The sequence below is a fragment of the Camelus dromedarius genome, chromosome 16 (genome assembly GCF_036321535.1).
Source record: "Camelus dromedarius isolate mCamDro1 chromosome 16, mCamDro1.pat, whole genome shotgun sequence".
Taxonomy (NCBI): Eukaryota; Metazoa; Chordata; class Mammalia; order Artiodactyla; family Camelidae; genus Camelus; species Camelus dromedarius.
The window spans coordinates 29,340,580-29,367,384 of record NC_087451.1 but is presented as its reverse complement, the minus strand read 5'-3'; the positions used below and the strand labels follow the sequence as shown (position 1 = coordinate 29,367,384).

General features: G+C 58.4%; 2 protein-coding genes across 7 annotated transcripts in view; one reads left to right on the top strand and one right to left on the bottom strand.

Annotated features, from left to right (window-relative positions):
* Positions 1–26,805, bottom strand: part of RBFOX3 (RNA binding fox-1 homolog 3) — a 393,881-nt gene that overhangs the window by 269,417 nt on the left and 97,659 nt on the right. For both annotated transcript variants that reach the window (XM_064495431.1, XM_064495432.1), the window contains one exon: positions 18,920–19,066. The gene's annotated coding sequence lies outside the window, so the exon portion shown is untranslated. The remainder of the gene's footprint in view (positions 1–18,919; positions 19,067–26,805) is intronic.
* On the top strand, positions 239–4,120 carry LOC105105796 (uncharacterized). Of its 5 annotated transcripts, none has more exons than XM_064495424.1 (4): positions 239–427; positions 1,858–1,975; positions 2,366–2,457; positions 3,811–4,120. In XM_064495424.1, the coding sequence occupies exons 1-4, from the start codon at positions 368–370 to the stop codon at positions 3,904–3,906; spliced, it is 366 nt and encodes a 121-aa protein (XP_064351494.1). In that variant the 5' UTR covers positions 239–367; the 3' UTR covers positions 3,907–4,120. The 5 variants fall into 5 exon arrangements, 1 of the variants encoding a protein (XP_064351494.1); XR_010384537.1 differs by lacking the exon at positions 239–427 and adding an exon at positions 744–1,506 and having other exon boundaries at positions 2,366–2,522; XR_010384536.1 differs by lacking the exon at positions 239–427 and adding an exon at positions 744–1,506 and having other exon boundaries at positions 2,366–2,622.

Here is a 26,805-nt window from a genome sequence, read left to right as displayed (position 1 = left end):
AATGATGGTTAGGTGTATCATTTGCAAGAAATTAAATCTAACTAAACACCTGGGTAGTAAATGAGAGAAAAAGATATTAGGAAATTTGGGTTTACGTGCTTATGCTAATTTATTCGGCTCAGCTGAGCATGTCAACCCTGAACCCTGGGGAACGTCAGTGTGGGTGACAATCGCAGGCAGGGGCGGGCCCAGGAGAAGTTGCCACGTTGCTGTTCTCTGAGGCCAGAGGACAAGCACGCCAGCCTCAAAGAAGCATGGTCTTGGGGACGGGAAGGAGCCAGGAAATGTGCATTCAGATCCTCCCAGGAGACCAACCTGGCCACCGTGGACTGCAGCTCACCCTTTCAACCGAATCACGGGGCCAGACATGCCCTTGGACCAAATCGGCAAGAGAGAAGCCACCCGCTGTCCGGGGGGGACCCTGAGGGTCAGTGTGCGAGTCACATCGGGTCAAGGGGCGTCTGCAGGGTGCCGGTGCTTAGTGGCTGCGGGACCCTGGCCAAGCTACTTGATCTCAAACCTCCCTTTCTATCATCTGAAAACTGGTGACAAGAGTGACACCCATGCCATCAGGCTGTCAGGAGGATTAAATGACAGCGCGCCACCGTGCAAACCTGGGTGCGACGCCTGACGCACAAGGGCTTAAAGAACGCACTGAGTGTGGCTGGGCGAGAGGGGGTTTCTGCCTGGGCCCTCGCCGAGGGGGGCACGGTGGTCAGGGGCAAGGAGCGGGGAGGGTCTGTGCGGGCAGCTGCAGTGGGGAAGGGAGCCACCAGGAGAGACCTGGCAGGCAGGGTCCAGCCAGCTGTGGTCACCCAGCCGCGCGTCAGCACACATGGCTGCTCCAAAACAGACACGGGTCCGGGCAGGGCCAGGGCACTGTCTGCTTAGGGGAGCTGTTCCCTTGTCCCTCACAGCACCTGGGCCACATCTGCCAAGTCCACCCAAGAGGTTGCAGCTTTGAGCAAACTGCTCCGTCCCCCTGAGTGTCAGCTGCACGTCTGTGCGGTGGGGGCGACGATCAGACCTGCAGCGTGGGGCCGCCCTGAGGCTCCAGCAAGCGAGTCTCAGCAGCAGGCCCCGCCCGCGCTCGGGGCAGTGTCACTCACTAATGTTACAGGAAGTTAGTGTGAAAAGCTAGCTGTGCGGTACTGGAGCCCAGAAGGTGGACCGGCCTTGGCCAGGCCCCAGCCTGCTGCCCGTGCACCAAGTCACAGTGATGCCCGGAGAGCAGATCACGAACGGGGCATCCTGGGGGCTGCCGCCTCAGCTCGCTGTGACAGGGTGAGCGTGGGGTCTGGAGGCCCCCTGAGCAGGGCCACTCCCTGAGTCCAGCCGGCCGCGCTGACAGGGAAGGGTGCCCTCCCACCGGGGGATAGTGCGCAGGAAGTCGGGGAGGCGGGATATTGAAACTAGCTTGGCGACAACACGGACAGTTGGAAGATGGCCCGCCACGGCTCCATGACCCTGGGGAGCCTGCATCTGCGCTGAGGTCACAGAGAGAAGGTGAGCCTGCAGGTGTGTGCAGGCCCGTGTAGGTGCGGGCAGGGGTGCGGACGTGTGTGGGCAGCTTCATGAGTGGCTGTGACGGGGGACCCTGGCTGACAGAGAACAGGAAAGAGGGACCGACTCAGTTCCCAGGGGCGCGGTTCCACCGTCCCGAGGGCCTGAGGCAGACAGCAGGCGTGTGCCCTGATCATGGGTGTAGCCTTCACCACCCAGGAGGGTGCTTCTCACGGGCCCCCACCCAGCCCAGGGTGAACGCAGCAGCCTCTGCCCTCCCCCAGCACCCCAGCATCACCTGTACACCTCTCAGCCCCCATGTGCCCTCTGACCCTCTCATCCTTGTTCTCCTAGGGTCATCCTCGCCCCAGGCTGAGATCCATTCACCCCAAGCCAGGATCTGAGGCAAAGAGACCAGTTAGGAACTTGATGCAGTGTCCCGATGCCCAGAGGTCCAGGTGTCCGGGGAGAGGTACCAGGCTTGACCGAGGGCCGGTTCCCACCCCCCGGGGACGAGTGGCGCTGTTGGGCTGTCCCGAGTGCGAGCAGCTGTGCCCACCTGAACGGCCTAGTCTGAGTCCCCACTGCACCTCACAGACGCAAGCCATGCACACCTCCATCACCACGCCCTTCACTACCGGGGTCCAGCCACACCCTGGCTGGTCCCCTCCCTGTCCACATCACAGCCCCTCAGTCTCTTCAATAAACCGGCTCTTGGCTTGTGAAGCTTCGGCACAGGTTGTTCCTACAGCCTGAACTACCTGCCCCCGCACACCCTCCCCAGCCACTCGGCTCGGGGCCCTCTTCTAAATGCTCCTCCCTGAGTTGTCTTCGGGGACAACACCCTGTCTGTTTCCTTTAGGGCCCTCACAACAGCTTGTAACCAAGTGTGTGGGAGCGACCCAGGCAGAGCTACAGGTGCTGGACACAGATGGAACTGATGTCAACGACAAGGTGAGAGGACCGACGGCAGATGACCCAGGCATGGACCCCTTGTTTGTGGCCGCCTTCCTCACCAGGTTATCAGCCCCCCAGGGACACTCCTGCTTGCTGTCCGCTGCCCTGGCCAGCTCATGCCTGGCACATGTTGGGCCCTGGTTATGCTTTCTGAGCAGACAGGTGGGTGAGACCCACAGAGCCTCGCACGGCAGTGGGGAAAGGTGTCCAGTGGAGGCAGAGGTGGCACGGGACAGCTTTCACCTGCATGGCGCGTGTGGGCTCAGTACCAGGGGGCCACCCCCTTGTGGAGTGTCCAGGGGGAGGGGGTGTCTTATTATGGCTCATGAGCGGGGGACGGCCTTCCTCATCTCTGCAAATGTCACCGACTTCCGGAGATCTGTGAAATCACCCACCCAAGGCACATGGCCGGTAACTCCCTGTGACGTGCCTTGGTGTCTGTTTCAACATGTCCACCGGCTCTTCCGGGGAAGGCGGCCCCATGGGTCACTGGCACCTCCACTACCCATGGCCCGTGGGGTCTCCCTATCTGGGGAGAGTCAGAGGGTCCCCTCGCCTCAGACTGCAGCAGTGCCCGGAGGCAGAACACTGTCTCTGCTCCCAACGAGGTGCCCTCCCCTCCCCCATCTCCCACGTGCCTGGCCTCTGCAGCCCCCAGACCTGGCCAGCTCCCCCTCCCATTGGCTCCTCCACAGCCCACGCCTGGGATTCGGGCCCTCGGGCCCCTCTCAGCGCAGTGCACAGGCCCAGCCAGCTCACGGGGCTCTTGGGGACAGTGGTGTCACCTCCACGGAGCCCGGCGTTCCGAGGCCGGCTGTGGAAGTGGGGAAGGGCTAGCGTTCTTCCTCCAGTTTACTTCAGGGAGCGGGGGCGGCTGGAAGAGGAGCAGCTGTGCTGGGCACTGGGACCCTGCCCGCCCCCCCCCCCCCGCGCTGCCAGGCTCCGCGTTTCTCCAGGAAGCGGGGAGTGCTGGGGACCGCAGTGTGGCCAGGGCTCAGAGGGGTTGATGGCGTGGGCAGCACCCCACCTGGAGAGGAGGGAATCCCGAGGAGCAGACAGTGCTCTTGGCAGGAGGACACCAGGGGAGGGGTGGGCTGCCTGTGTTCCCGGGGAGGCCATGTCCACTGCCCCACCCCCCACGAAGCCTAGCGACTTCCAGACTCCCTTCTCAGCGGCCACATTCCTAAAGCCTCAGAATAAGCCTTCTCAACACACGGCAGGTATCGAAACACCTGTTCTTTGAAGGTGGGACGTGGAGGTTGCGGTCGAGGATGGGCGGGGGGGTGGAGGGGGTTTAACGGTGAAAGTTACAGGACTTGAGGTCATGGTTTTATTTCCTCGTTCAACTAGCACGTTGCCAGAGCCAGAAACCTCCCTCAAAGAGTTGGTCTTTCGCAGCAGCAGACAATGGATAAACACAGCGTGGTCCATTTACCCGTGGCATAGCGTTCAGTCACCAAGAGGAGTGAAGTACTGACCTGCGCTGCCAAAGGCCACATTTAACTCCATTTACATGGAGCTTCCAGAATCGGCAAATCTCTAGACACAGGAAGTGGATCACCGCTTGCCAGGGCTGAGCGAGGGGGTTGGGGAGTGACTGCCGACGGGTGCCAGGCTTCTCCTTGGTGGGGGAGAAAAGGTTCTGAAACAAGATAGAGGCGGGGGGGGGGGGTGCTGGCACTGTGGATGCACTCAGTGCCACTGAATTGTAAACTTTGAAATGATTAACAGTTAAGTTCATGTTGAGTAAATGTTAACTCAATTTTTTTAAAAATTGGCCTCTCTCTGCCTCTCCTGCTGCCCTTGAGTCCAGAGCTTCATCCTCTCCATCCCAACTCTGGCAGCAACTTCCTGGAAGGACTCTGGTCCACCCTTTACCACACCACTACCATGATCAGCTCCCCAACCCCCCCGCATCAAGCCCGCCAGCCCTCCCGCCCCGGGGCGCGCGGACCGCTGCACCACAGCGCCACCTACCTGGCCTCGTCGCCCACACTCCAGCCAACGCCCGCTTCTGTGCCTCCTCTTAAACGGTGTCTTTTCTTACCTTCATGCCTTTGCCCTGTCTGCAATTCTCTGTCCACCTCTTTCTCCCCCAGAAAACTCCCATGCGTCCTTCAGAACCCAGCTCAAAAGCCCTTGCCTTGGGCTCCCGAAGAGTCTATTCTGCCTCTATACAGCTGCACCCTCACTGCAAGGGGAGGACGCGCTGTAGCATGTCTGTCTCCTCCACGAGACAAGTTCCGGGGCCCTCTGAACCTCTCAGGCTCCTCTTCCGTAGGGTGTAGACAGTAGCAACCTCTGCTTCACGGTGCTGTGACAAGGAACAGACACTTCAAAAGGCTTGTAAGGTGCCTGCTGTAGAGTAAACTCTCACGTGTTGGAAGTGGAGTCGGAAACAGAGTCACCTGAATGCAGATTAACAGCGGTTCTCAGCTGGGATCCCCCGGGGCCACATCTGGAGACAGCACTGTTGTCACAGCAGGCGGAGGGGCGCCATGGGGCCCAGTGGGTGGAGGTGAGGGAGACAGCTTGTCCTGCGGTGCCCAGGACACCCCCAACCCAGAGCTCGTCCCCCCCCCCACGTCAGTAGTGCCCAGGCTGAGGAACCCTGGTGTCAATCCCATGGTGGTCTCCAGAGTGGTAGACGCCAGACATCCATGCAGAGTGAGAACACAGACACACAGCGATAAACGTAGGAGGTCAGGGGAGGCTGTGTTTCTCAGGCAAGGCCAAGGCCCACCCTGCTGGCTGCCAGCTTGAAAACTTCCACTGAATTTCTCCAGCCCGCGCGTGGGGGGTCGTCCAGCCTCCACTCCTCCCAGAGGCACTCAGCCCGAGCCCACTCCAGGTGGCGGGAAGAAGGGAGGGAGCAGCCTCTCTCACTGTCTTGCTACTGCCCTCACCACACCATCCCCGCCACCACCTGAGTCCCCACAGCACCAAAGTCTTGTAGGGCTGCTCTGCAAAAACAGACCCCTCCCAGGGTCCCCGCAGAGACCTTGGCGGCCCACCCAGTGCAGGAACGTCACTGGACCCAGACCAGGACATCCAGGTGGCGACGCTCAGGAGAGCTTGCCACCCATCCCTCTGCTCTGCAGCAGGGTCTCTGCGAGACCGTGACACCTCAGGAAACCTTCCCTCCCCCTTCGCCCCTCAGAAACGAGTGTGCTTCCTCTCCTCCAAAGCGGCGGGCAAGCGGCCAGGGACACGTCAGCGGGGCACGCCCAACGTCACTCCCTCCAGCCCACCAGTTTGGGAAGACGCCCACCAAGACAGAGAATGGGTACAAGGTGGGGGGAAGGGGCGGCACACGTGAGCCTCGCAGAGCGAGTGGGGGGCCCTGGGCCACAGCGGAGGCGGCCAGGCGCCAAGCCCCCAGTTAGAGCCCGGTACATCTGTTGGGGTGGCTAGAGGACAGGCGACAGAACCCCGCAGACACCTGCCAGCAGGAGGCGCTGCTGCAATGCAGACGCTGGGGATGGGGAGACGGCACTCGGGCTGGTGACTGCATGGGGGCGACTCTTTTTATAGCAAGCAAACAAACTGTTTTGTTTTAAGAAGACAACAAGAGAGAAAGAAACAAAGAAAGAATGTTTCAGGAAAAGTTGTAAGAGCCGTGTCGGTGGGCCGAGGGGAGGAGGGCGAGGAGCCAGGCAGGCTGCGGCTGGGGTCTGCCCTGGCCCCCAGGACAGCTGAGTGTAGCTGGCCACGAAGGCAGGCCAGGGGTCGACGGCCCCCAGCCCACACTGCGCGTGACTCACCCGCACTGGGAGCCGGAGCCGGAGCCGGAGCCGGCAGCGGCAGGGGCATGGCCACTCCATAGCCAGTGGGGCCACCGGTCAGTGATGGGAGAGCAGGGCACGGCCCAGCCCTGAGCCCCCACCCACCATGCTGCCCTGGGGACCCGCGGGTCTCATATTCCTGAGCTGGTCTGAGAGGAACCCTCCCTGACTTCCCTCTCCCTCACCTCCCTTCCCCGTCACCTCCTTGCTCTAAACCAAGAACTGATTCAGTGCGCTGCAACACCCTGCCAGGGCCTCCCAAGGCCGCACCACCCACCCCACCCACCCAACCCCAGGTCCAGAGCCGACACTGTGCCTGCCCCCTCTCCTCCCTTTGTTCTGTCCTCGGAGACACCGGAGCCGCTAGTCAGGGAGAAGGCTCCATCCCATAATAACCCAGGAAAACGTCTTTATTATTATTTTTCTTCCCTCCAGAAACAATCTTGCACGACCCTGCCCAGCGCACGCCACAGGGACAGCAGGGCCACGGGCCGGGCGCCTCCTCCGGCCCTGCCCGCCCAGCGAGCAGATGGCGGCGTGGGCGTTAGGTACCGGCCTCCTGGCAGTCCGAACATCTGTTCCCGTTAGAAAATGCTAATTGCCATCAATCAGGACAGCACCTACCCACATTTACATGCAAGCACACACGCGCACACACACAAAATACATCTAAATTTCTCCAAGCGCACACTCCCTGCATGATAACTAGGCGGTCGATGCCTCAGGCTGATGCCTCCCCAAAGGCTCTGAGGGGCTGCCTAGCCTCTCCAGGACCTGCCCTGGACTCACAGCAAGGAAGCAGGTTAAGGAGTGGATAGACGGGCTCTGCCCCTGCCAAGGCCTCTCGTCTGCCCGCCAGGGGGTGGACACGGGTCCACGGGCTCTGTGCAGTGGGGTCAAGTCCCCTGGACAGAAGGCCTGCAGAAACAGGACGTTCCTTTGAGCTCTCCTTCTCTAGCTGGATGGGGCGTCTGCATCAGCGGCCTCTCCCTAAGCAAAGGTTCTGGATGTCTCACACCTCCTAGGAACAACCCGGCTGGATCTTTCAGCCTGGACGTCTGCCTCACTTCCAAGTCTGAAGGGCAGTCCGCACCCAACACGCTCTGCGGCTCCGTGCACAGCCTGAAGGTGGCCTCCTCCGGGTGTGCATTCTACCCCCCCCCCCCCCGTGGTGCCAGGACAGGTTCCTCCCGCACTCAGGTGTCAGGTGGGACTGCGCCCTGGTGGCCAGCCTCCATCCCCCATCCTGGGGCCCTGGGCTTCACTAGACCCTTGGACCACCATTTGGCGGACATCCGCCGCTTCCCCAGACCCCGGGGATCTGGAAGCGCCCTGGAAGCCGGGGGCACAGCGCTTCCCACCATGAAGTCTTCTCTTCCCGAAGGAGCGCAGACCCAGGCTGCACCCCACCCCCACCACGGGAAGGCAGTCTACAGAGATCCACGGTACAGACAATGGTGACCTCAGCCACAGTGTGAAATCTGAGGACCCCAGCGTGTCCAGAAGGAGGACTTGGAGGGTCAGCCCGTTCTTTAAGGAGAGAGGAGCACCCTCCTGACAGTCCTTCTCCATCTCACTCCCCCACCCCCAACACACACACAACTCGAAGCAAGCAAGCGGTTCCACTCAGCTTCCTCCTGAGCGGCAGGTTGCTATGGAGCCCGGGGACTGGTCTGAGTGGTCAGCTCAGACAACTGAAGGAGAGGCGTCCGTGTGGTCGATGAGTGAGGCCCAGGGGATCCAGGCCACCAGGTGGGAGAAAAGGACAGGGGACGCAGCTGGCGGGCGACCTCCCGACAGTGTAGAATCCCTGCCGCCCGTGAACCCCACATGGGGCTGCCCCCACTCCCACGAGCGACAGGAAGCCGCACACGGCTACACGAGATGGTTAGGAGAGGCCACTGGGTCACGCCTCCCCATTTGCTCTAGTGTGACAGCCACAAATGTCTCCAGACACTGCCAGTGTGCCCTGGGGCACACGGCTGCCCTGAGCTGATGGGCCCTAGCGGGAAAGCCTCACAGATGACAACTGTGACCCAGGTGGTTGTGGGATGGCCAGGAGGGGGGGCGGTGCAGGGGGCAGGACAGGTTGGGGCTAGAGCTGGATGGCCTTGGGTGTCACAGCCAGATGCCACATGACATACGTCAGTCTGACCATCAATCCAGAGGCTCCTCTGGCACACTTCCACGTCCCATCCACCTTCTGCCTGGCTTTCCTCCCCTCCATTCTCATTTCCCACTTCACAGCTTTCCTGCCCTCACTGGACGGCTGAGGCCTGAGAGCCAATAGGGTTCCCAGCTAAGCATGAAAGACTGCAGGGCAAGGACACAGCACTGTTGTCACTTCTCCCCATCCCCACCCCTGTAAGGTCAAAAGAGGATGAAGTTTAAAAATAAAATTTGCAATAATAATAATGACAATAATAAGCAATGACTTCCAGAGAGAGAGGGAGCAGATGGATGGATGACAATTGGTGATGGATGGATGGACGGATGGATGGATACACATACACACAGATGGATGTACTGGTCTTCCTCCCTCCACCCACAGCTGGACGCTGCGGGATCTGTGACCCCAGGAAGCAGACTCCTCTCCAGGTTCCAGTCCCCGCTGGTAAGCGTCCCCTGCTCCAGCAGGAAGGGGCGGCAGCTTGCCGGGCTGGAGCCAGGAGAACACGCGGGAAGGCGGGAAGGCCCTCCTCTGATTGCGGAGGGCCACCTCCAGACCTAGGCTCCTCCCACAGAGAAACACACCTCGCAGGGTGCTCTGAGGGTTAAATAAGAGCCCAGCGTGAGAGGGTCACACACAGCGAGGGTTCTCCTGCAGACCACGGGCTGTATTTTATCCGTCTTTGCACCAGCCTATGCTTAGCTCAGAACGCACAGCACCAGGCTGTCTCCTGCCCTTAACGTCTCCATAAATGTTGGAGAGTGAATGCATACGTGCTTGGGTTTCATTCTAACTCAGGATGCCACCAGAGACATCACCCCACCCCTGTGGCCAACATGGGCGTGTCTGAGAGATCACGTCATCCCCAGTAGCCACCATGGGTACCGGAGGCGTCACCCCATCCACACAGAGAAGGAAGAGCAGAGATCATTACCAGCAAACCCGGCAGCCTAGTGGATGTGGGGTGATGGCTGGGGGTGAGGCACCTTCACTCAGCAGTTCGTCTCTAGGCTACTGGGCCCCCCATGAACGTCAGAGTTATGTGAGGAGCCTCATCAAACCTCACAGACCACGGCATTAAAATTCATCCAGCCGCACCCACCCCCAACTCACATGCATCTCAGGTCAGAGCCCTTTCCCTACACCCCCCCAAAGTGCTTCCCAAACCAGGGAACCCACTCCCACCCACCCCCTCAGGCCCCTCAGGAAACAGTGATGAAACGGGGTAGCCAAGCCAGCATGCCCAGCGTTTCTTAAGCTTTCAGACATAGGATTTGGGGGAAATAGTACTGTTATGCTACAACCAGCACGAGCATATTGTGGACGAGATGTAAGATCTGCATGAATTTTTAAGACAACAAATAAGACTCCAAAGAAATGCCAGGCTTCCCAGGACCCCTTCTGGCATCAGACGCCCAGTCTTTCAGGAGTGCAGGTTTAATATTCCTGCCCTTTTGGAGTTTTCAGAGGAAACAGCCACACCTCCAGTGAAATGCTGTGTGTCTTCTAACACCCGGACGAGCCATTTAACCTCCCTGTGCCCGAGCACCGCCTGCCGAGCGCAGGTGCACACTCCCCCTCTGGGATGCACCATCACCTTAAAAAAAAAGTCTTTCCTTTAGACTCGGAGGAGAAAAACTCACTCAAATGAACTTCTTCATAGAAGATAAAGTAAGGCCTCAGCCTTCCTGGCCGCCCAGTGGAGGTGGGTCTTGGGTCCACGCACGCCTGGCTCTGGAGGCTGAAGGATGAGGGTCTCCCCCAGGAGTGGCAGAGCTCCTGGGAAGCAGGGTCAGAGTGCAATGCTCCAACGACACGCGGGGGGCCGAGAGCAAGGCAGTTTGCAAAGCGTGTATGGGGCCAAGTGAAATACTAAATTATTTAAAAATCATTACGTTCTTGCCTTGGGAATTCTTTTCATGTTTGGGCTTTTTGTTTTTTTGGAGGGGAGAGGAAATTAGGTTTATTTATTTATTTATTTGTTTGTTTGTTTGTTTAAGCGGAGGTGCTGGGGACTGAACCCAGGACCTCATGCACACTAACTAAACATGTGCTCTGCACTGAGCTGCACCCTGCCCCCGCCTTGGGAACTTTCTGTGCAGCAGAAGGGTCTAGAAGTGTGGCCGATCCAGAGACATTCTGGCTCACACACAAGAGACAACTTTTGAAGGCCACGTGCGGTCACTCCTGGTGTGGGTGACATTTGTTTCAGTCGTGCGGGTGTCCGCTTCCTTGGCTGCAGACAGCACCATGGAAATGAAGACGACATCAACCTACAGCCTCTAAGCTGAGCAGAGCATTTAAAGCCTGATCGCCGTCTGCAAGGTCCTGCTATGAGAGCAGGCGCCCTCTTTACTCGGGAGACGCCCTCGCGTGAGTGATGTGCTCCCGCCCCGCGGACGGGTCCACCACGGGGCACGGGCCTCCATCACACTGGGGCGGAGGGAGAGCACCTGAAGGGAGACAACAGTGAACGTCTAGGACATGTCAAGACGTCGTGCGGAGGGCCTTCGAGGGACCCTGCTTCGTGCAGGGCTGTGGGAAGAACACAGAGGCAGCAGAAGCCTGTGCGCCTAAGACACCCACGAGAGGAAAGGAGGCGCAGGCTCGGGAGGAGCTTCCGTGGGCAGCCCCGGGACCTGCTCCCCGAGCCTTCCACTGCCCGCCGAGGATGGGGAGCGACGGAACCAGGGGGCAGAAGACGCAGAGGGGCAGGGCCTGGCCCACGCCAGCACCGCATCCCTCCCGAAGCACTCCTCGGAGCCCGGGACGCTGGGCGCGCCTGTGGGGACCCCTCCGCGACAAACCGCAGAGGCCGCGCTGTCTTGGAAGAGGCAGTGTCAACTTTAAAAAAAAGTTTTTATTTTGAAATAATTTAAGATTCAAAGAAATTGCGAAAGCAGCACAGAGAGTTCTCATGAATTGTGTCCCCTCCGCATTAAATGCGGAGGCCCTAACCCCCAGGACCTCAGAGCGTGGCCGTGCTTGGAGACAGGGTCTTGAAGGAGGGGATGACGGTTAAACGAGATCACGGGGGGGGGGGGCCTAGTCCAACCTGACTGAGTCCCTGCAGGTGAAGGCGCAGACACTCACAGAGGGACGACCACGTGAGGATACGGGGCCATCTGCACGGCCGGGAGAGAGGCCTCAGGGGGAGCCCCCTGCCCGCACCCTGATCGCGGACGGCCAGTCTCCGGAACTGTGAACAAGCAGCTTTGTGTTCGCCACCCAGCCTGGCGCTCCGTAAGGGCGGCCCGCGTAGACAAATGCAGCCCCGTGCACGGCTGCGCCCTCAAGCCAGGCGCCGCCCCGGGGCCCCCAGGCGGCCACGGAGCTTGCTTGACCTCGCCCGTTCTGCGACCCGGCACGGGCGCCCTCTCTGCGCGTGCTCCTCGCGCTGCCTGTGGCAACAGCCTCGTCTTTTTTCTGATTGACTGCAGACCTATATTTTGGTTTTCAAAAAAGGCTATACAAATGGGCTTACTGGAAAAATGGAGTAAAAAGACATACAAAATACAGAGCCCGATTTCTTACCATTAGCATCAACAGACACCGAGTTAGACAGAAAACTGCTCTTTGGCTGTAGAAGGTTCTAAACACCCCCCCCCCCCATTTCTGGCTTCATCTTGTAGATCCAGGGGCAGCAGCTCGGCCTCAGATCTCACCCTGAGTGGCTCTGATTTGGATCATAGAGTCACATGTCCTCAGCCAGTGTTGCCACCAGAGAGCAGCTGTGGGTTCAAATTCTGGATGGCCTCATGCTAACCATCCATCCGTGGCTCAGTGTCCTCAGGGAATCCAGCTTCCAGGGCTGTTGTGAGGATTAAAGAGATGACACGTGCCAGTCTTGAGCTGAGAACCGTGGATATGATACCTGCACGCACCTGTTGTCCCGGGATGTCAGCGGGACCAGTCTCCAAGCCCTAAGTCCTGCTCTGGAAACTCCAGGCACACAGACGTCTCCCACGTGAGGCTGCTTTGTGAGTGTGTTATTCGATCTTTGTTGAACTTGAGTTTGTCTTCTGATTGCTTCCAGGTCCTCCCAGAATGCAGGCATCCTGCTGAACCCCTGCTGGGAGCTGCAGGGGGCCACACCCTGCGAGCTTCTGGTAGTTCCAGGCGTTACTCAACAGCACTCAGCGACACAAGGTCACTCACAACACCGTCTGCCCCCACACTCCACCTCCCCTCCCGCCCCATCTGTCCATGCGCCACCTCCCCTCCCGCCCCGAGAGAGAGAGACGGATGGCTCGGTTCCGCCTCCACGTGTTCCCTCCTACACGCGCACACACGCGCACAGACACACACGTGCACAGACACACGCACACACACACAGACACAACCAAAGTTGAGCTTATCTCGACCTCTCCTTCTAAATTAATGTTTCTTCCCGAGGCATCTGCAGACACTCCCTTTCTGCTCTTTGCCCCTCAGAGCACAGATGTCTTTGAAAGCTCCAGGCCTGGGGATACTTAATGCATCCTTGCAAATTGGATAAAAAAAATAATTTTCTCCCAATCCATAAAAATCCTTGCTGGCCAGTTTGCCCTTTGAGTGGAGTTCACCGCCAGCCTGCACAACGACGAAGAAGAACAAAGTGAAGGTTCCGTGGTATCAGATCCAGGGGCCCCGCCAGGCGCCCAGACAGCAGCGGGACCAGCCAGCTCTGGGTGAGGCTGGCTCAAGCACCCCCGTGGCCCCTTGAAAAGAACCCATTTTGAATCTAGAATCAGTGGATTTGTACAAACCCACATAGAACCTGCTCACGCCCTCTGCCTAGGACATCCCTAAGTCCCAAGTTCGGTACCAGGACTGCGTGTGACACTTGCACACGTGTATCAACACAACATGCTTCAGCATGAAGCTCGTCCCTCCCTTCCTCCACCCATCCGCCGGCTGCTGTTGACGGTGACAATCACCTACAGCTTGGCCTAGACGACACGGCCCGGATGGCGATGGCCCACCACCTTCCGGGGGACGGACCGTGCACACACGACAAGGACCGGGGAGGGCGTTCTCCCGGGGGCCACCCACCCCCAGTGGACTTCTGTATCCATAGACGGCAGTGCAGCCGGAAGCAGGCCGTGTCCGGCCTCAGCTCCCCCCTGTCCCCCAGTACCTACGCTCCTTCCTCTGTCGGCCTCTCCCGCCTCCCCCAGCTCGGGAGTCACACCTCGATCATTTCATCCTCTTGTAACCACCGGACCCCTCGGCCTTGAGAGCCTCCTCATTTCTAACCTGCCATGTGCCCGACCACCTCCCTCCCCCAAGACCTCCCTCCCTCCCCTCCCCAGGCCCCTCTCTGACTTACCCTTCCACTCCCATCCCTCGGGCCCCACAGCCCCGCAGGGAGACCCTTGCTGGCCCAGCTCTGGAACAGCTCCCACGACGAACGGCACAAACTGTTTACACTTAGGTTTTGATTTGGGGTCTGGCTTCTCAATGCTTAGTTTGCTCTCAAGACCCATGTCTGCAGTGGGCTGGTGGGAAGTGGGCAACATAGAAAGGACCCCAGGCAGTCAGCACGCAGAGCACTGCCGCATCTTGGATGACGGAGGACCTACGACCTGCAGGTGGGGGTTTTCAAGAAGCCCCTCTCACAGCTCCAGGTGTTCCAGCCTTCACCTCCTAACTGGCTTCAAAATGACCAACAGTAGCACTTCTCCTGGGCAGGGGGCATGTAGAGTTCGTGTTATCTGGGCTCCCCTCCCCCCACTGAGGGTCCCTGGAGGATACAGTAGGTAGAACTGTGTCCCCAGAAGGAGATGTTGAAATCCTGGCCCCCAGCACCTGTGAGTGTGACCTTATTTGGACCTCGGGTCTTTGCAGATGACTCAAGTCAAGACGACGCCCTGCTGGAGTCGGGCCTGACCCACGGCCGGGGTCTGTATAAGGTGAGGGAAACTCGGACACACGTACGTGCGCAGAGGGGCCTGCGGTGTGAAGACACAGGCACAGACAGACACAGAGAGGAGAAGCCACTGGTGACGGAGGCAGAGACTGGAACCCAAGGTCGCCGAGGACAGCCGGCGACCACGGAATCTGGAGAGAGAACAGGGCCCCACTGACGCCTCAGTGGCAGACCTCCAGCCCCCAGAGACGTGCGAGAATAAATCTCTCTTGTTTTAAGGCCCCCATTCTGTGGTCCTTCACGCAGCCCCAGGACCCTTCCACGGAGCATCTGAATATGGAGCCCTCCCACCGACAGGCTCCCCATCCCAACGCCCTGGGCTCCGATGAGACGGCTGCTGATTCCTGCCACTCCTTCTCCGACTGTTTCCATCTGGGGACCAGCCAGCAGTGCTTCCCTTCCAGCCCCAGAGCTGAAGCTACATCTGGAAACCCTTCTCACCCTTAATTGTTCTTAATGCTTTAACACACTGAGTGGCTAACGGGCTCTAATTGGACAGCCCCAGTGCGGGGGGGGGGGGGCGGGGACAGCTCCCGGCTGCTCACTCCCACAGCTCAAAGGTCACCCACAAAAAATACTAGTCTGTTCTCCGATTTTTTTTTAAGAAACTGCCAACAAGCAGTTTCATACTGCAACGAAGAAATACGAGGCAAAGAAAAGGATAGCAAAGAAGCCAAAAGCAGATGGGACAAAATATCACCAGTGCCACCGAGGTTTGTGACATCTGTCTGGGACAGACAGAAGGGTTCTTGGAGGCAAATCTGGCGCCAGTCAATTAGTGGGGGTTAAAAAGCCTGGAAGATTCCAGCCACAGTGAAGCAGGGGCCAGGCCTTCCTCACTCAATTAGGGGAGGGGGTGCGGGGGGAGAGAGAGAGAGAGAACATGAAAAAGGTTCCAGGGTCTCCCCCTTCCTCGGGGGCACCCCCCAGAACTTGCTCCAGCAGTAATGTCCAGAGGCGGGGAGCAGAGCTGACCTCAGCGCCCTCCCAAATCTTCTTTTCCAAATTCCTTTAGCAATAGAGGAGCAACCACAGGTGCTTCCAGAAGGACCCACCTTCCCAAAAGCTGTCTCAAGCTGAGGTCTTCGAAATAAAATTATCAGGCATGAGAAGAAGACACCCCTGCAAGAAGGGCGGCTCACCAGCCTCACGGTCCGGGTGGGCGTCACCTGTCCTACCCAGCAGCCACCGGGGCTCCCTCACGCGTGGCAGGAACGTACTAACTGCACGTGTCAGAGAAACATCCCATTAGCTTCTGGTGGAACTAGATAAAGTCACGCTCTCCCTCTCCCCACCACGGGGAGACATTCACCTCGATGCTCTAGAAAGCTCCATGTGCATTAATACTGCTGATGCGGGCAGCTTTGCCGCGGCTTGGCCCCCCGAGGGTGCCATGTGACGGATTCCAGTTTAACAGCTTTTAAAAACAAGCAGACAAGAGATGAGTGTGATGGATGGTGCAGGAAGCGAGCTCATCCGGGAGTGATTTATGGGAAGTCGCGTGTTGCTGCCCAGGGGTCCCCTCCCCCAGGGCGGGGGCCGGGCAGACAGAGGGGGTCTCATGCTGGGGGGGGGGGGGCAGCCGCCCAGAGTGTGCCAGCCCCAGGGCGCTCACGCCCGCCCCACCATGTGCAGCGGCCCCTGCTTTGGCCACACGCTGTCCCCTGCACTTGAAAAAGTGCCGTTGGCCCAGCCCAAACCCGTTCTTCATGAGCAGGAGGAGTAAACCTTGGTGCAGACTTCCCCTTCTCCCCTCTGAGGGGCCAGAGGTCAGAGCAGAAGACTTTGTTCATCAGTCGGCTCCAAATCAGAGGTGCTCCCCCACCCCCAAAAAACATCTGGAAAAGGAACAGCCAGCTGTGCTCTCTGCTTCGGCTGCGTGACCCTGCCCCACAGCACTGTGGTTGGGAGGATTCAGGCTGGCCGATGAGAGTGGTGACAGAGGGCGGAGAGGAAGGGGAGGGCTGGGGACAGGGGCCGGTGACGTTGACGGGGAGTTTCTGTTCCTGACACGGGCAGGCGGGTCCCCTCCCTGTTGACCTGAGGCACCTCTGCCCCCGGCCCCAGCCACTGCACACGAGAGACAAATCTCATTTTGCAGCAGATTAATTTCAGCCCATGTTTTTAATAAGGACTCAGAATTTACTACACAGTAAAATCCAAATCAAATCCATATTTAAAGGATCAGCCTCAGAATGGGATCTAATTTATGGCACCCTTTCCGAGGCAGAGAAAGGGAGCCAGCGATGGGGCGACAGCTGGGAGGAGACGGCTTCCTCCCACGCCCTCCTCTGACCCCTTCCTGCCCCCACCTGAGCCCTGGGCCCCACGAAGGACACGTCTGCGGTGCCGGGGAGCTGCACCAGACAGGCCCGCATGCCACAGGGAGTAGACCGGCCTCACTCAAGGGGGCAGAGGTTCCTGCAGGCTCTTCCCTGCAGTTTCTCCCTCCCTGATCCCGGAGCGCCCCAGGGAGCACTTCCTCTGGGCGACCTTCCACTGCGAGCGGGCGTAGAAGACACACACGTGCAGAAATTCCCTGCGCTCCTGTATTGGCTCCTCACCTCCCCCAGCTGCCATCCCCCAAACCTCCATCCCCAAGGCGGGCTCTTCCCCAAAGTGCCTGCTCCCACTGCGCATGATCAAGTCAGGGCGATGGGGCCTCTGAGAGCGGGAAGCCGATGGGATGCCTGCTGCCTCTCCCTCGCTTTCTTTCCAGACCTCAGCTCTCAGGGGTGCCCAGGGGGTGGGTTGGCAGCTCCCTCTGAAGCCTGCACCTGGATGCCATCGGGAGCGAGGCACCGCCGCAGGGCGCGAGGGCACCTGCACACCTGACGGTGATCCCTGTGCCTGGCCCGCTCCCTTCAGAGACCTGCCACCCGCCTGAAGGGGATCAGAAGGTGACACATGGAGCCCGGCTCCCTCTGCAGGCTTCATGCTGCCCAGGGCGAACGGGACATGAGGGTCTTCCCTCTGATGCTTCTCCCCCCGGACTTCACCCCACTGGAAAGGAGAAGACCCTTGATGCTCACTCCCTGTTTCACAACTTCAGACATGCCTTCGGAAGCTACAAGGGGCTGGAAGAGGCGTGTGCACCCAGAAACAGCCCTGGGCCCAAAGGAGCTTACACACGACCCCACTGACCTCTGAATACCAGAGCCGCCACCCGGACCAGTCAGTCTGGTGCTTTCCACTTCGATGACACCAATGATTTACCTTCTTAGGAGAATGCTGGTTCTCAGACCCACAGAAAGGCGAGGCTGGGCCCTGCACCCTCCTTCAAGGAGGCAGCAAGGAGAAATATCTTCCGAGGAGTCAGGGAGACAATCCACAGTCCCCTGCCTGCAGGATGCAGACGCTCTGCTGCCCTTCCCGCAGGGATAGAGTCACATACACTTGCTTAGAGCCAGGAGCCCAAGATTCAGGAGACAGAGCATGAACCTCGGGGTCACTAGGACTGCACTGAGGTCAGCCCCAAACTGTGTGTCCAGTGAGGTCGCTTCAGAGAGCTGGCAAAGCTGCTATCTCAGTGCACACGGCGGTAAAGAGGAAGTGGGGACGGAGCCCCAACTCTGGTTTCACAGCAAAGCTGTGGGAGCCCCGGAGAGGCAGCTTCAGAAAGTCCTGGGGGGTGGGGACCTCTGGATGGCCACGTGGCCTTGCACCTCCATCCCAGGGCAGTTGGGGGCACACGGTCTTCCTTGCTGGGCTCTCTAAGGGGCCGCCAATGGCTTAGGAAGTGGGGCGACAGTGTGATTTCAGTGTAGAAGACGTGTTGTCTAAAATTCTCATCTCCGGCATACCCCCAGACCCTCTGCCTTCTTCATCCTGGGTCCATCACACAGCCGCCCCCTCCCACCCCGGGACAAGCAGCGGCCTCCTTGCCCCGCTCTGACCTCCCTCCCTCCCCGGCTGTGCTGGCAGGGCAAGCCGTCCTAACTCTACAGAAGAGCATGAAGCTCCAGTCTGTCCAGGAGGACCCTCCCAGACCTCTTCCATGTGCACCCTCTGAAATAAAACCGTAATCCTAAGTGTAGCTCTTTCTGGGGTTCTGCAAGTCACTCTAGCAAACTGTCAAAACTGAGGGGGTCGTAGGAACCCTCAAGTTTGCAGCCAGGTGGTCAGAAGGGGAAGCGGCCCCCAGAGACAGTGGGATCTGCCAGTAACTCCGGGCAGCTTGTGCCACTGGAGGGGGAATGGGGTGATCACAGGGCTACAGGGGATGTGGCAGCAGGACACGGAACTGTGCAGGGGAAAAGTCAGGCCCCAACCTTGGCCTTATGGCATTTCGCGCTGACACCAGACAGTGGACACTACATCCTGTCCACCCTCCTTCCTGGGATAACAATCGCACAGCCAGGCTGATGGCTTTCAGCAGCCGCTCCGTACAAAATCCCACCCGCGGCGGTACCGGGGCTCTGGTGACTCTCCCCGTCCCGCTCCCTGAAGCCACAAAAGACACTTCAATCTGCAAACCGGAGCCAACAGAAGGTCCCTGCAATTCTCTTGTGCAAAATAAAATTGCCACACTAAGATGTTTTTCCACAAATGCAAACTCCAAGGAAGGGTGTTGGGGGCAGGCGGCGGCCTTACCTGGTAGTGGAAGGGGGGGCTCTGCTTTAGCGGTAGCAGGGAGGCCCCCCTGGGGTTCTTTCTGGACCTTCCTTGGGGTGGAGGGTTACCAGGGAAGGGCGAGATTCAGCTCGAAAAGCTTCAGGCTCTCAGACACAGATTTTCTACCTGAAGGAGAAGAAAAGAAAAACATTTAAATGCCTTTGAAACAAATATCCTTTTTGGATATAAAACAAGTGTCGGTGTTAATAAACAAGAGAAGACAGGGCAGCTTCAAGGCCACCACGGATCACGTCCCAGGGGAACACGGGGAACCTTGTGGAAAACAAACCATTAGGACCCAACAGCTGCCTGGGTGCCTGGGTGCAGCGTCCTCAGCGTCCGCCCAGGCCTCCTGCTGTGAAGCCCTGACCCCTGCAGCTCTCTGACCCCCCGGTGCTGGTCCCACCCTGCCGCGTCTCACGCCCCCTCCTGCTCTCACTTCCCGCCTCACCCAGTTCAGATTCCGGACCACCGCTGCCACCACTCCAGCAACTCCCTGTCCCTTCCTTTCTAACAGATTCCTTAGGTGATGTCACTCTCCTGACACATCTCTCCAATGATATCCTGCGTCACTCGGAGAAACACCCAGATTTGCTACAACAGCCTGCAACCCAAGTTTGGGGACTCTGACGCTTACATGATTTGGGGGCTTTCTAAAAAAATTAGGCAAGACGGTGGACGCAAAAGAAAGATGCAGGGGCCAGTGGGTGCGAAACTTCATGGTAAATCGTCCTTTACCCAAGGGACCTCGGCAGTCTGGCCTCCTGCTGCTCCACTTGCCCGTCCTCTGACCATGCCCTGCCCGGGAGCCCCCAGCCCTGCAGTCCCCGGGCCTCCTGGCTGTCCCTCCACACTCAAGCATCATGCCTTTGCACCAGCTGTGACGTGGTCTGCACTCCCTGCCTAACTGGGGGTTTCCCACCGCCCCCAACGAGGGACTCTGTTACATGACACTTTTCCAGTCAGGCCATCGGGGAACAAAATAACCACCGTCCCCTGGGCATTCCCTCCTCCATTTCCCTGTGAATTTTCCCAGAAATTATCAACTCTGCTGTCACATAGATGCACTGGTTTCCTGCGACCTTTCTTTGCCCCTCCCCTCCCCGGCATACCAGCGTCCTGAGGGCAGACGCGTGAGCTGTTTTACTCAGTGCCCCATCTCCAGCGCCCAGGGTGTGCCTGGCACAGAGCTGGAGCTCACTCAGCATCTGCTGGGTGGGTAAGTGAAGGCATGACGGACTGCACCTCCACTTTAATCCTCCTGTTTCACACTCTCAGGTCTCCTTAGACTCGTGTCCAGTCATCAGTCTTTAGAGCGGGAACTCCCAGGAGAGAGATAGGAGCTGACTGGGTTTTGTAGGGGGTAGGAAGCATCTGGGCCTGGGAAGTCTTGTCTTTGCTTAATTTATTCCACCCAGTGTGTGTGCCATCAGGCGGACAGGATACAAACAGCACTTAGGAAACCCATTCCGAGCAGCCTGGAGAGACAGGCTTTGGGGTAGGGTTGGGAGATCGTGTTGGCCGGGGAAGGGTTGAGCGCTGCCCTCCCCCTGCAAGGGAAAGGCTTCCATTAGCGTGTCCCCAGAAATCTCACAACGGAGCTTTAACAAAAGAAAAAAGAAAGAAAAAACTACCAGTTTCTCCGTCTTCCTAAAATCTGGTTACTTAACGGCGCCCTGCCCCGTCCCAAACGGCAGGGCCAACCTCACAGAGGGCTGCCAACCACACAAAAATGCCGAGGCACAACTGCCTTTCCAATGACCACCGGTGCCACGCAGAGCCAGGAGCTGGGGGCAGGGAGGCTGGGAGCGGCCCCGAGCTCCACACGGCCACTCTTCAGGGGAAGAAGCCAGGGTGTCCTCAGACTCTCCCAGGTCAGTGGGCTAAATGCAATGAGACGGGTGGCAGGGGAGGGGCTGGGGTGGGAAGAGGGGCTCAGGTGGAAGTGGAGGGAGCCCAGGTGGAAGCGGCTCCAGGCAGTGACCCCAGCTGGTGGGGCTGGAAGGCAGGCAGGCCTGCTTCTCAGAGCTAAATGCTCGAGTCTCGGCAGCCAGCACAGAAGGCAAGGCTGGGGTTCATTTCCACAAGACCTATCGGAACAGGAGCAACCTGGGGCTGTGGATGCCGCCAGCCAGGCACTTCGCCCCTGGTACCTACACCGGAAAGGAAAGTGACAAAGGCCACAGAGATGGGGGAGGAGGCAGCGCAAGAACCCTAGAGGTGCCCCCAGACTCCTCCCGTCCCCAGCACCCAGTCCGCTGTGTGCAATCCTCAAAGCCTCAAACGTGGGCAAACGCCTTCACATCCTCCACGCACAGCCAAGCTGTTCGCGCACCCAGTGCCCCGACTCCGCCCTGCGCGCCCACCTCGAGACCAGTTACACTTTGCTGGGTGATGCACAGTTGGCCTGAGACGCTTGCCCGGAGTTGGGAACTCGGGGCCTCTGAGGACTGCAGAGACCAAGTTCCGGACGAGGTGGGTCGTGCAGCCCTGACCTCGGGCGAGTCCTGCTGCGCGCACCGACCAGAACAACTCTGGGGCGGGAGGGTCCCTCCCCACAGCCCCGTTCGTTTGTTTTCCTCCACCCAAGCTGAATGGGAGATTATCTAAGAGCTTGTCCCTGATCTCGGTGGCGCATCTTCCCTCCCTCCACAGCAGGCAACACCATTCCATCACCCACAGCGCAGAGGTCAAGCCCGCAGTTTTGGGGACCGCAGGGCTCCCGGGCTGCCAAGGGAAGGGACTGGTCCTACCCTGCCTTGGAGCCAAACTGGGTGGGAGGCAAAAGGCTGAGCTGTGAAGTCATGAGGCCCCCAAGGTTGGCTGGCTGATAAGGGAGAAAGCCAAGGGCAGAGGATCCAAGCCTGCCCAGGGCCGGGCCCAGGGTGGAGGCCACAGCCTGCCTCCCGGACTCTGGACTGTGGGACAGAAGGGCAGGATAGGTCGCAGGAGCGAGCTGCATCTTCCTCCTTCTCGGAATCACATTTCTTGCTCCCCACCGTGTGCTAAGCTCAGTGCCAGGAACCCGTGGTCCAGCCTCTGCCAGAGCATGGGGTGCACAGGAGGCAGGCAGGAGCCTCCAACTGCTGCTGGAATCCAGAGGCCTCCTGGCTCTGCCCACTGCAGGGAGAGGGCAGGACGCCGAGGCCCCATCCCACACCCACTGCGAACCCAAGGGTCCCTGGGGCACAAGGGTTAACTGCCCCCTCTATTTGCTTCTTCAGGATCCACCCCACTGGCATTAGTGGTGGGGGCCCGCAAAATAATTTGGGGGTTGAGAAGGCTTAAGTTTCCCAGGAAGGCTGTACATGTGATACCGGAGGAGGCCCTGGATCTGGGAAGTGCCAGGTGTGGTCCTGCCAAAGGCGAGGGCAGGGAGCCTGGGCAGGAGGGAGGGCTCCGTCTCAGAGAAGGACGTGTGCGTTCGCACTGCCTGCTCCCCCACATCGGCCTTCCAGGCCCAAGGCCCGTCTGACCACTCACGGAGGCTGCTGGGCCAGCCCAGTCCAGCTCTGCTCCCCACGGGGTAAGAGGCTGCCTTTGAAGCTCCAGCCCCAAAAGGCCTCCTGTTAGATATTTGCCACTGGGGAGAGAAGATGGAAAAATAAACACTTGCATTTCTAGAAAGTGTCTTCTGCAAAAAATATAAACCAGCACGGAAAAGGGCACAGGCCCCAGTGGAAGTTCCTTCTAGAACAGACTGGCATGGATGACAGGTCCTCCGGCCACCCCAAACTCCAGCCCTCCTCAGAGGTAGGTCCGCAGCCTCCAGCCCCGCCCAGGACTGGGCCGTCGGCCCCTCCGTCCATCTCTGAGGACCCCTGTCCTCCGCCCACTGCAGGGCTGGACTCTGTCCTGAGGGGCTGAGCAGAGGTGCTGGTCCAAGGTTGGGGCAGGGAGTGAGGGGGTGAAGGTACTGGAGGAGGGAGGAGGCAGAGGGAAGGGGGAGGGAGGGAGGGGTGAGGGGGGAGAGCCTGGCTGAGTCACCACCATCACCATCAACACCATCGAGACAGGTCTGGACTTAGTCCCTGGAGGGCAGCCCTGTGTTGGTCTCTGCTCACCACTGTGCTCCCAGCACCTGGCCCGGGGCTGCACACAGTAGGTGTTCAGCCAACATGAGTTAAGCGAACAGTGAGGAGGAGGAAGACGAAGGCACATCCGTCCGGGTAAGCAGCATGCAGCGGGGTGGCACCTCTCATTAAAATTCTGAGCCAGCCTGCAAACCAACACGTGGAATTAGCTGTCATTAACTTGGGTCTGTCCATGGGACGGTCTCGGACTCCCAGAGGCAGAATGACCTTCACGTTCTACACAGCAAAGCCAGCACACAGAGCCCACCCTAGACCCCTCACACGCACAGCTTCTCGCGCAGAGAGAGGCCCAACAGCCCAGCAGAACTTCTGAATTTGTTTCCAAATCTCCAAAAGAAAGGCACACCTGGACTTCAGGGCCCAAGGACAGCCTGGGGACGACAATAGTCCTTTATAAAGTCCAGGTCACCCGAAGAAGTGGCGGGAAGAGCTTTGAGCACGTTACCCGCCAGCCCCATCACGTACGTGCTGTGTGACCCGGTCTGAGCTGCCTGAGGGGCTGGGGTGGGATGGAGCATGGGGGACCCTATTACTTATGACAAAGGCATTCCCAAAGGACCCTCAGATCTTCAGAAATCAAGTTTTGGGGATTTTGTTTGTTTTGAGTGACGATACTGATATTGCCGGAGACAGGCCTGCATTCTCGTGTGGCTTCCCGAAGGGGCTCCAGAAATGGCATCTGCACAAATCCCAGGGGACTTGGCGTGCCCGTCTGAGAAATGGGCCCTTCTCCCCAAACCACACCTTTTCTGCTGCGTTTCATTGCAGGTGGTGGTGGGGGGAGCTTGTTAAGTCTTCCAGTTCTGCCTGGCAGAAAGTAAAAGAGACTCAGAGCTATGACATAGATTTGCCTAGAAACAGAACAGACTGGTGGCTGCCAGAGGTGGGGGCGGGGGTAACGGTGAAGGTGATTAGAGGTACAAAGTTCCAGCTGTAAGACAAACACACCCTGGAGCGTATGCGCAGCGCGGCGACGGCAGCTAACAGCGCGCTATGGTATTCCCTCCAAAGCTGCTAAGAGCAGAATTCAAACGTTCTCATCACGAGAAAAAAAAAAAAACTAGATGAGGTTCTGGATGTTCACTAATTATGGTGATCATTTTGCAGTGAACACAAATATCAAATTATTATGTCGTACATCTTAAACTAATACAGAGTCATACGTCAATTATAGCTCAATAAAATGGGGGTGGGGCACTCCAAGTAATGGCAGGGATTCGATGTTCGTTTTTGGAAACCATCAAAACATCCCAATGAAACAGAGCTGTTTATCGTACTAACGCGACCCATTCATTAGGACGTGGAGTCCTGTTAACTCGCTTACTTTCAGTTCAGCAAGACACCGTCTTCCTTCCTCGTCTTTCTCTGAAACCAGCTCCCCAAGCTCCCCATGGGCCAGCGTCCCTTCTGCCATCTTCTCTCTTTAATCCCTCTCGAGAAATCTTTCAGGGATGCTGGCCATGTTCCCCTCAATTTCTCATCACCCCGATTCCTTCTCAGTCTCTGCTTTCCCCGCCAAACGTGAGCTAATCACCAAAACCAGAGCTTAAAATGGGACTCAAGCTAGGAAGGCAGAACTCACTGTTTCTTTAGCAAAGACAAGAACACGAAGCAGCTTATTTCTGGGGAAAAGGCTACAGGGAACATGCAAGACTCCGAATAAACGAATCTCCCCCTCCCGGGTTTAAACCACTCTGGTGGAACCAGCCTCGCTCCTGACCGCCCCCCCCCCCGCCCCCGCCTTGTGAAGCTTGTCTCCGGCGAAACTAATTTGGGTTTTATTGCTCTGGCATGTAGTGGGGCCTGTGACGGTTTCACTGTGGCTGGGCCACTGCTGTGTCTCCTTTTTTAATACCAGCGTGTTTTAATAATAGCGTACCTTTAGGTATTGTTGAAATGTTACATTATTCAGCATACGCAACGGGAGCGGGAAGGGCCGCGTGTAACTTATGCGTCCTCGGGCGCTGTGTTTCAAGCTTGTGAAATGGAGGGGTGTCATTTGGGAAGCAATTTCCCCCAAGGTCGGGGAAGCGGTTTCTGGAGGAACGGCTGGAGGCTGTGTGACCCGAGTGACAGCCAGACTCAACGCTGAGAGCTCGGAACCCCTGACACGAGGCTGGGAGCAGTGACCGAGGGGCTCCGGGCCCCAAACCAGAAGTGTTTCCCAAACACAAGAGGACCCCAGCCCAGCTACCGAGACCCCGGAATGGTTAACTAGGCCTGCTCCAGACACTCAGGGGACTTCGGGCCATTTCGTTCCTGAGCTCTGGCCCTTCCAGAAAGCACCGTTCCTGCACTGAACGTTCATCAAGTCCCTCCTATGCCAGATGCTGGGGACGCAGATAAGAGACACCATGCCGACGTGTCCCCAGGGGGCTTGCGGTGTAGAGGGAGAGCCGACACGTGCCCTAAAAAGCCCAGCAGGGGTGAGGGAGGGCTCGCACAGGCTGGCAGCTGCATAGGGCAGACCTTAGTTTTGCTCAGCACCACATTCCCAGCACATAGAACATAGCAGGTGCTGAGCCAACGTGTCTGAGTGACTGACGGAAGGAACGCAGTGCCAGTGAGAGAGACGGGCTGAGGGCGCTCACTCACCTCGGCGGCTGCCCTGGCTTCCCGGAGGAGGTGCGGACCTGGGAGTGAGTCAAAGACTGGAGGCGGGGGGGGGGGGGGGGGCAGCAGTACAGAGCGACACAAGGAGGCGCGGGCGAGATGTCCTCCGGGGAACGCAAACGATGGAGCAGGCGGTGTGGGAAGATGGCGCTGGCCAGTGAGTCGGGAGCCAGATCATGAAGCACCTTGAACGTCATGCCAAGGATGTGAAAAGGCCGCCTGAAGAGCTGCAAGCAGGAAACGATGCAGATCTTCGGAGGCCGGCTCTCACGCCAGTGTGCACAGGACGGAGCGGGTGAAAACCAAGCGGGAATCCTAACCAGGAGGCTGCCGCCCGGGATCGAGTGCGAAACAGATCTGAGAAAGAGCAGATGGAAACGAGTGGGATGGACCAGACTCGGGGGGGCTACAGCGAGGGGGCCGCAGCTGGGTGGATAATGTAGTTTGTACGTTATTCTTTACACTTTCACACATATTGACAATTAGGTAATACAATTTTTCTAGGCTTGTGGAGTTGAGTTCAGATTTGGACATGTGTTCAGAGACCCCTGGTACGTCTGGGGGGATATACGGCAGATGGTTGGACGCTAGGACCTAAGACTTAGGAGACAGTCTTGTCTGCGCTGGGGATCGTGGCAGCCTGCCTGGAAGACGGTCCCTATGATCCTCACCTCTTGTCCCCTTGTGCAGCCACCACCCAACCTCAGGCCGGACCTGGTCTGCATACCCACTGGAACACGGCAGAGGTGGTGGTCAATTCTGAGATCAGGTCATAAGAAACATCACAGCTCCACCTCATTCTCTGACTCTGGGGGACCAGGCTGCCGTGTCATGAGGACGCCCAAGCACCACACGGAGAGATCCACATACGAGGAACTGAGGCCTCCCACCAACAGCCAACATGCTGCTGCAACCAACCTCACGAAAGACCCTGAGTTACAAGCACCCAGCTCAGCCATCCAGAGATTCCTGAATCCCAGAAACTGTGAACTAATAAATGATTCTGCTGGAAGCCACTACGTTTTGGTGTGATCTATTACAGAGCAATAGAAAATTAACCCAGGGATTACAAAAATATATGTATAAATGGTGGCTGAAGCCATGGGCATGGATAAGAACACCAAGGGAGTTACCAAAGGGGAAGGGGGAGGAGGAATA

What these genes read in the sequence shown, in the direction of transcription:
- LOC105105796 (XM_064495424.1), top strand. Translation starts at nt 368, where the DNA reads ATGCCCTTGGACCAAATCGGCAAGAGAGAAGCCACCCGCTGTCCGGGG. An exon ending in GTCCAGGTGTCCGGGGAGAG is followed by an intron (nt 1,976 to 2,365) that starts GTACCAGGCTTG and finishes TGTTTCCTTTAG; the next exon opens with GGCCCTCACAACAGCTTGTA. An exon ending in GAACTGATGTCAACGACAAG is followed by an intron (nt 2,458 to 3,810) that starts GTGAGAGGACCG and finishes TCGTTCAACTAG; the next exon opens with CACGTTGCCAGAGCCAGAAA.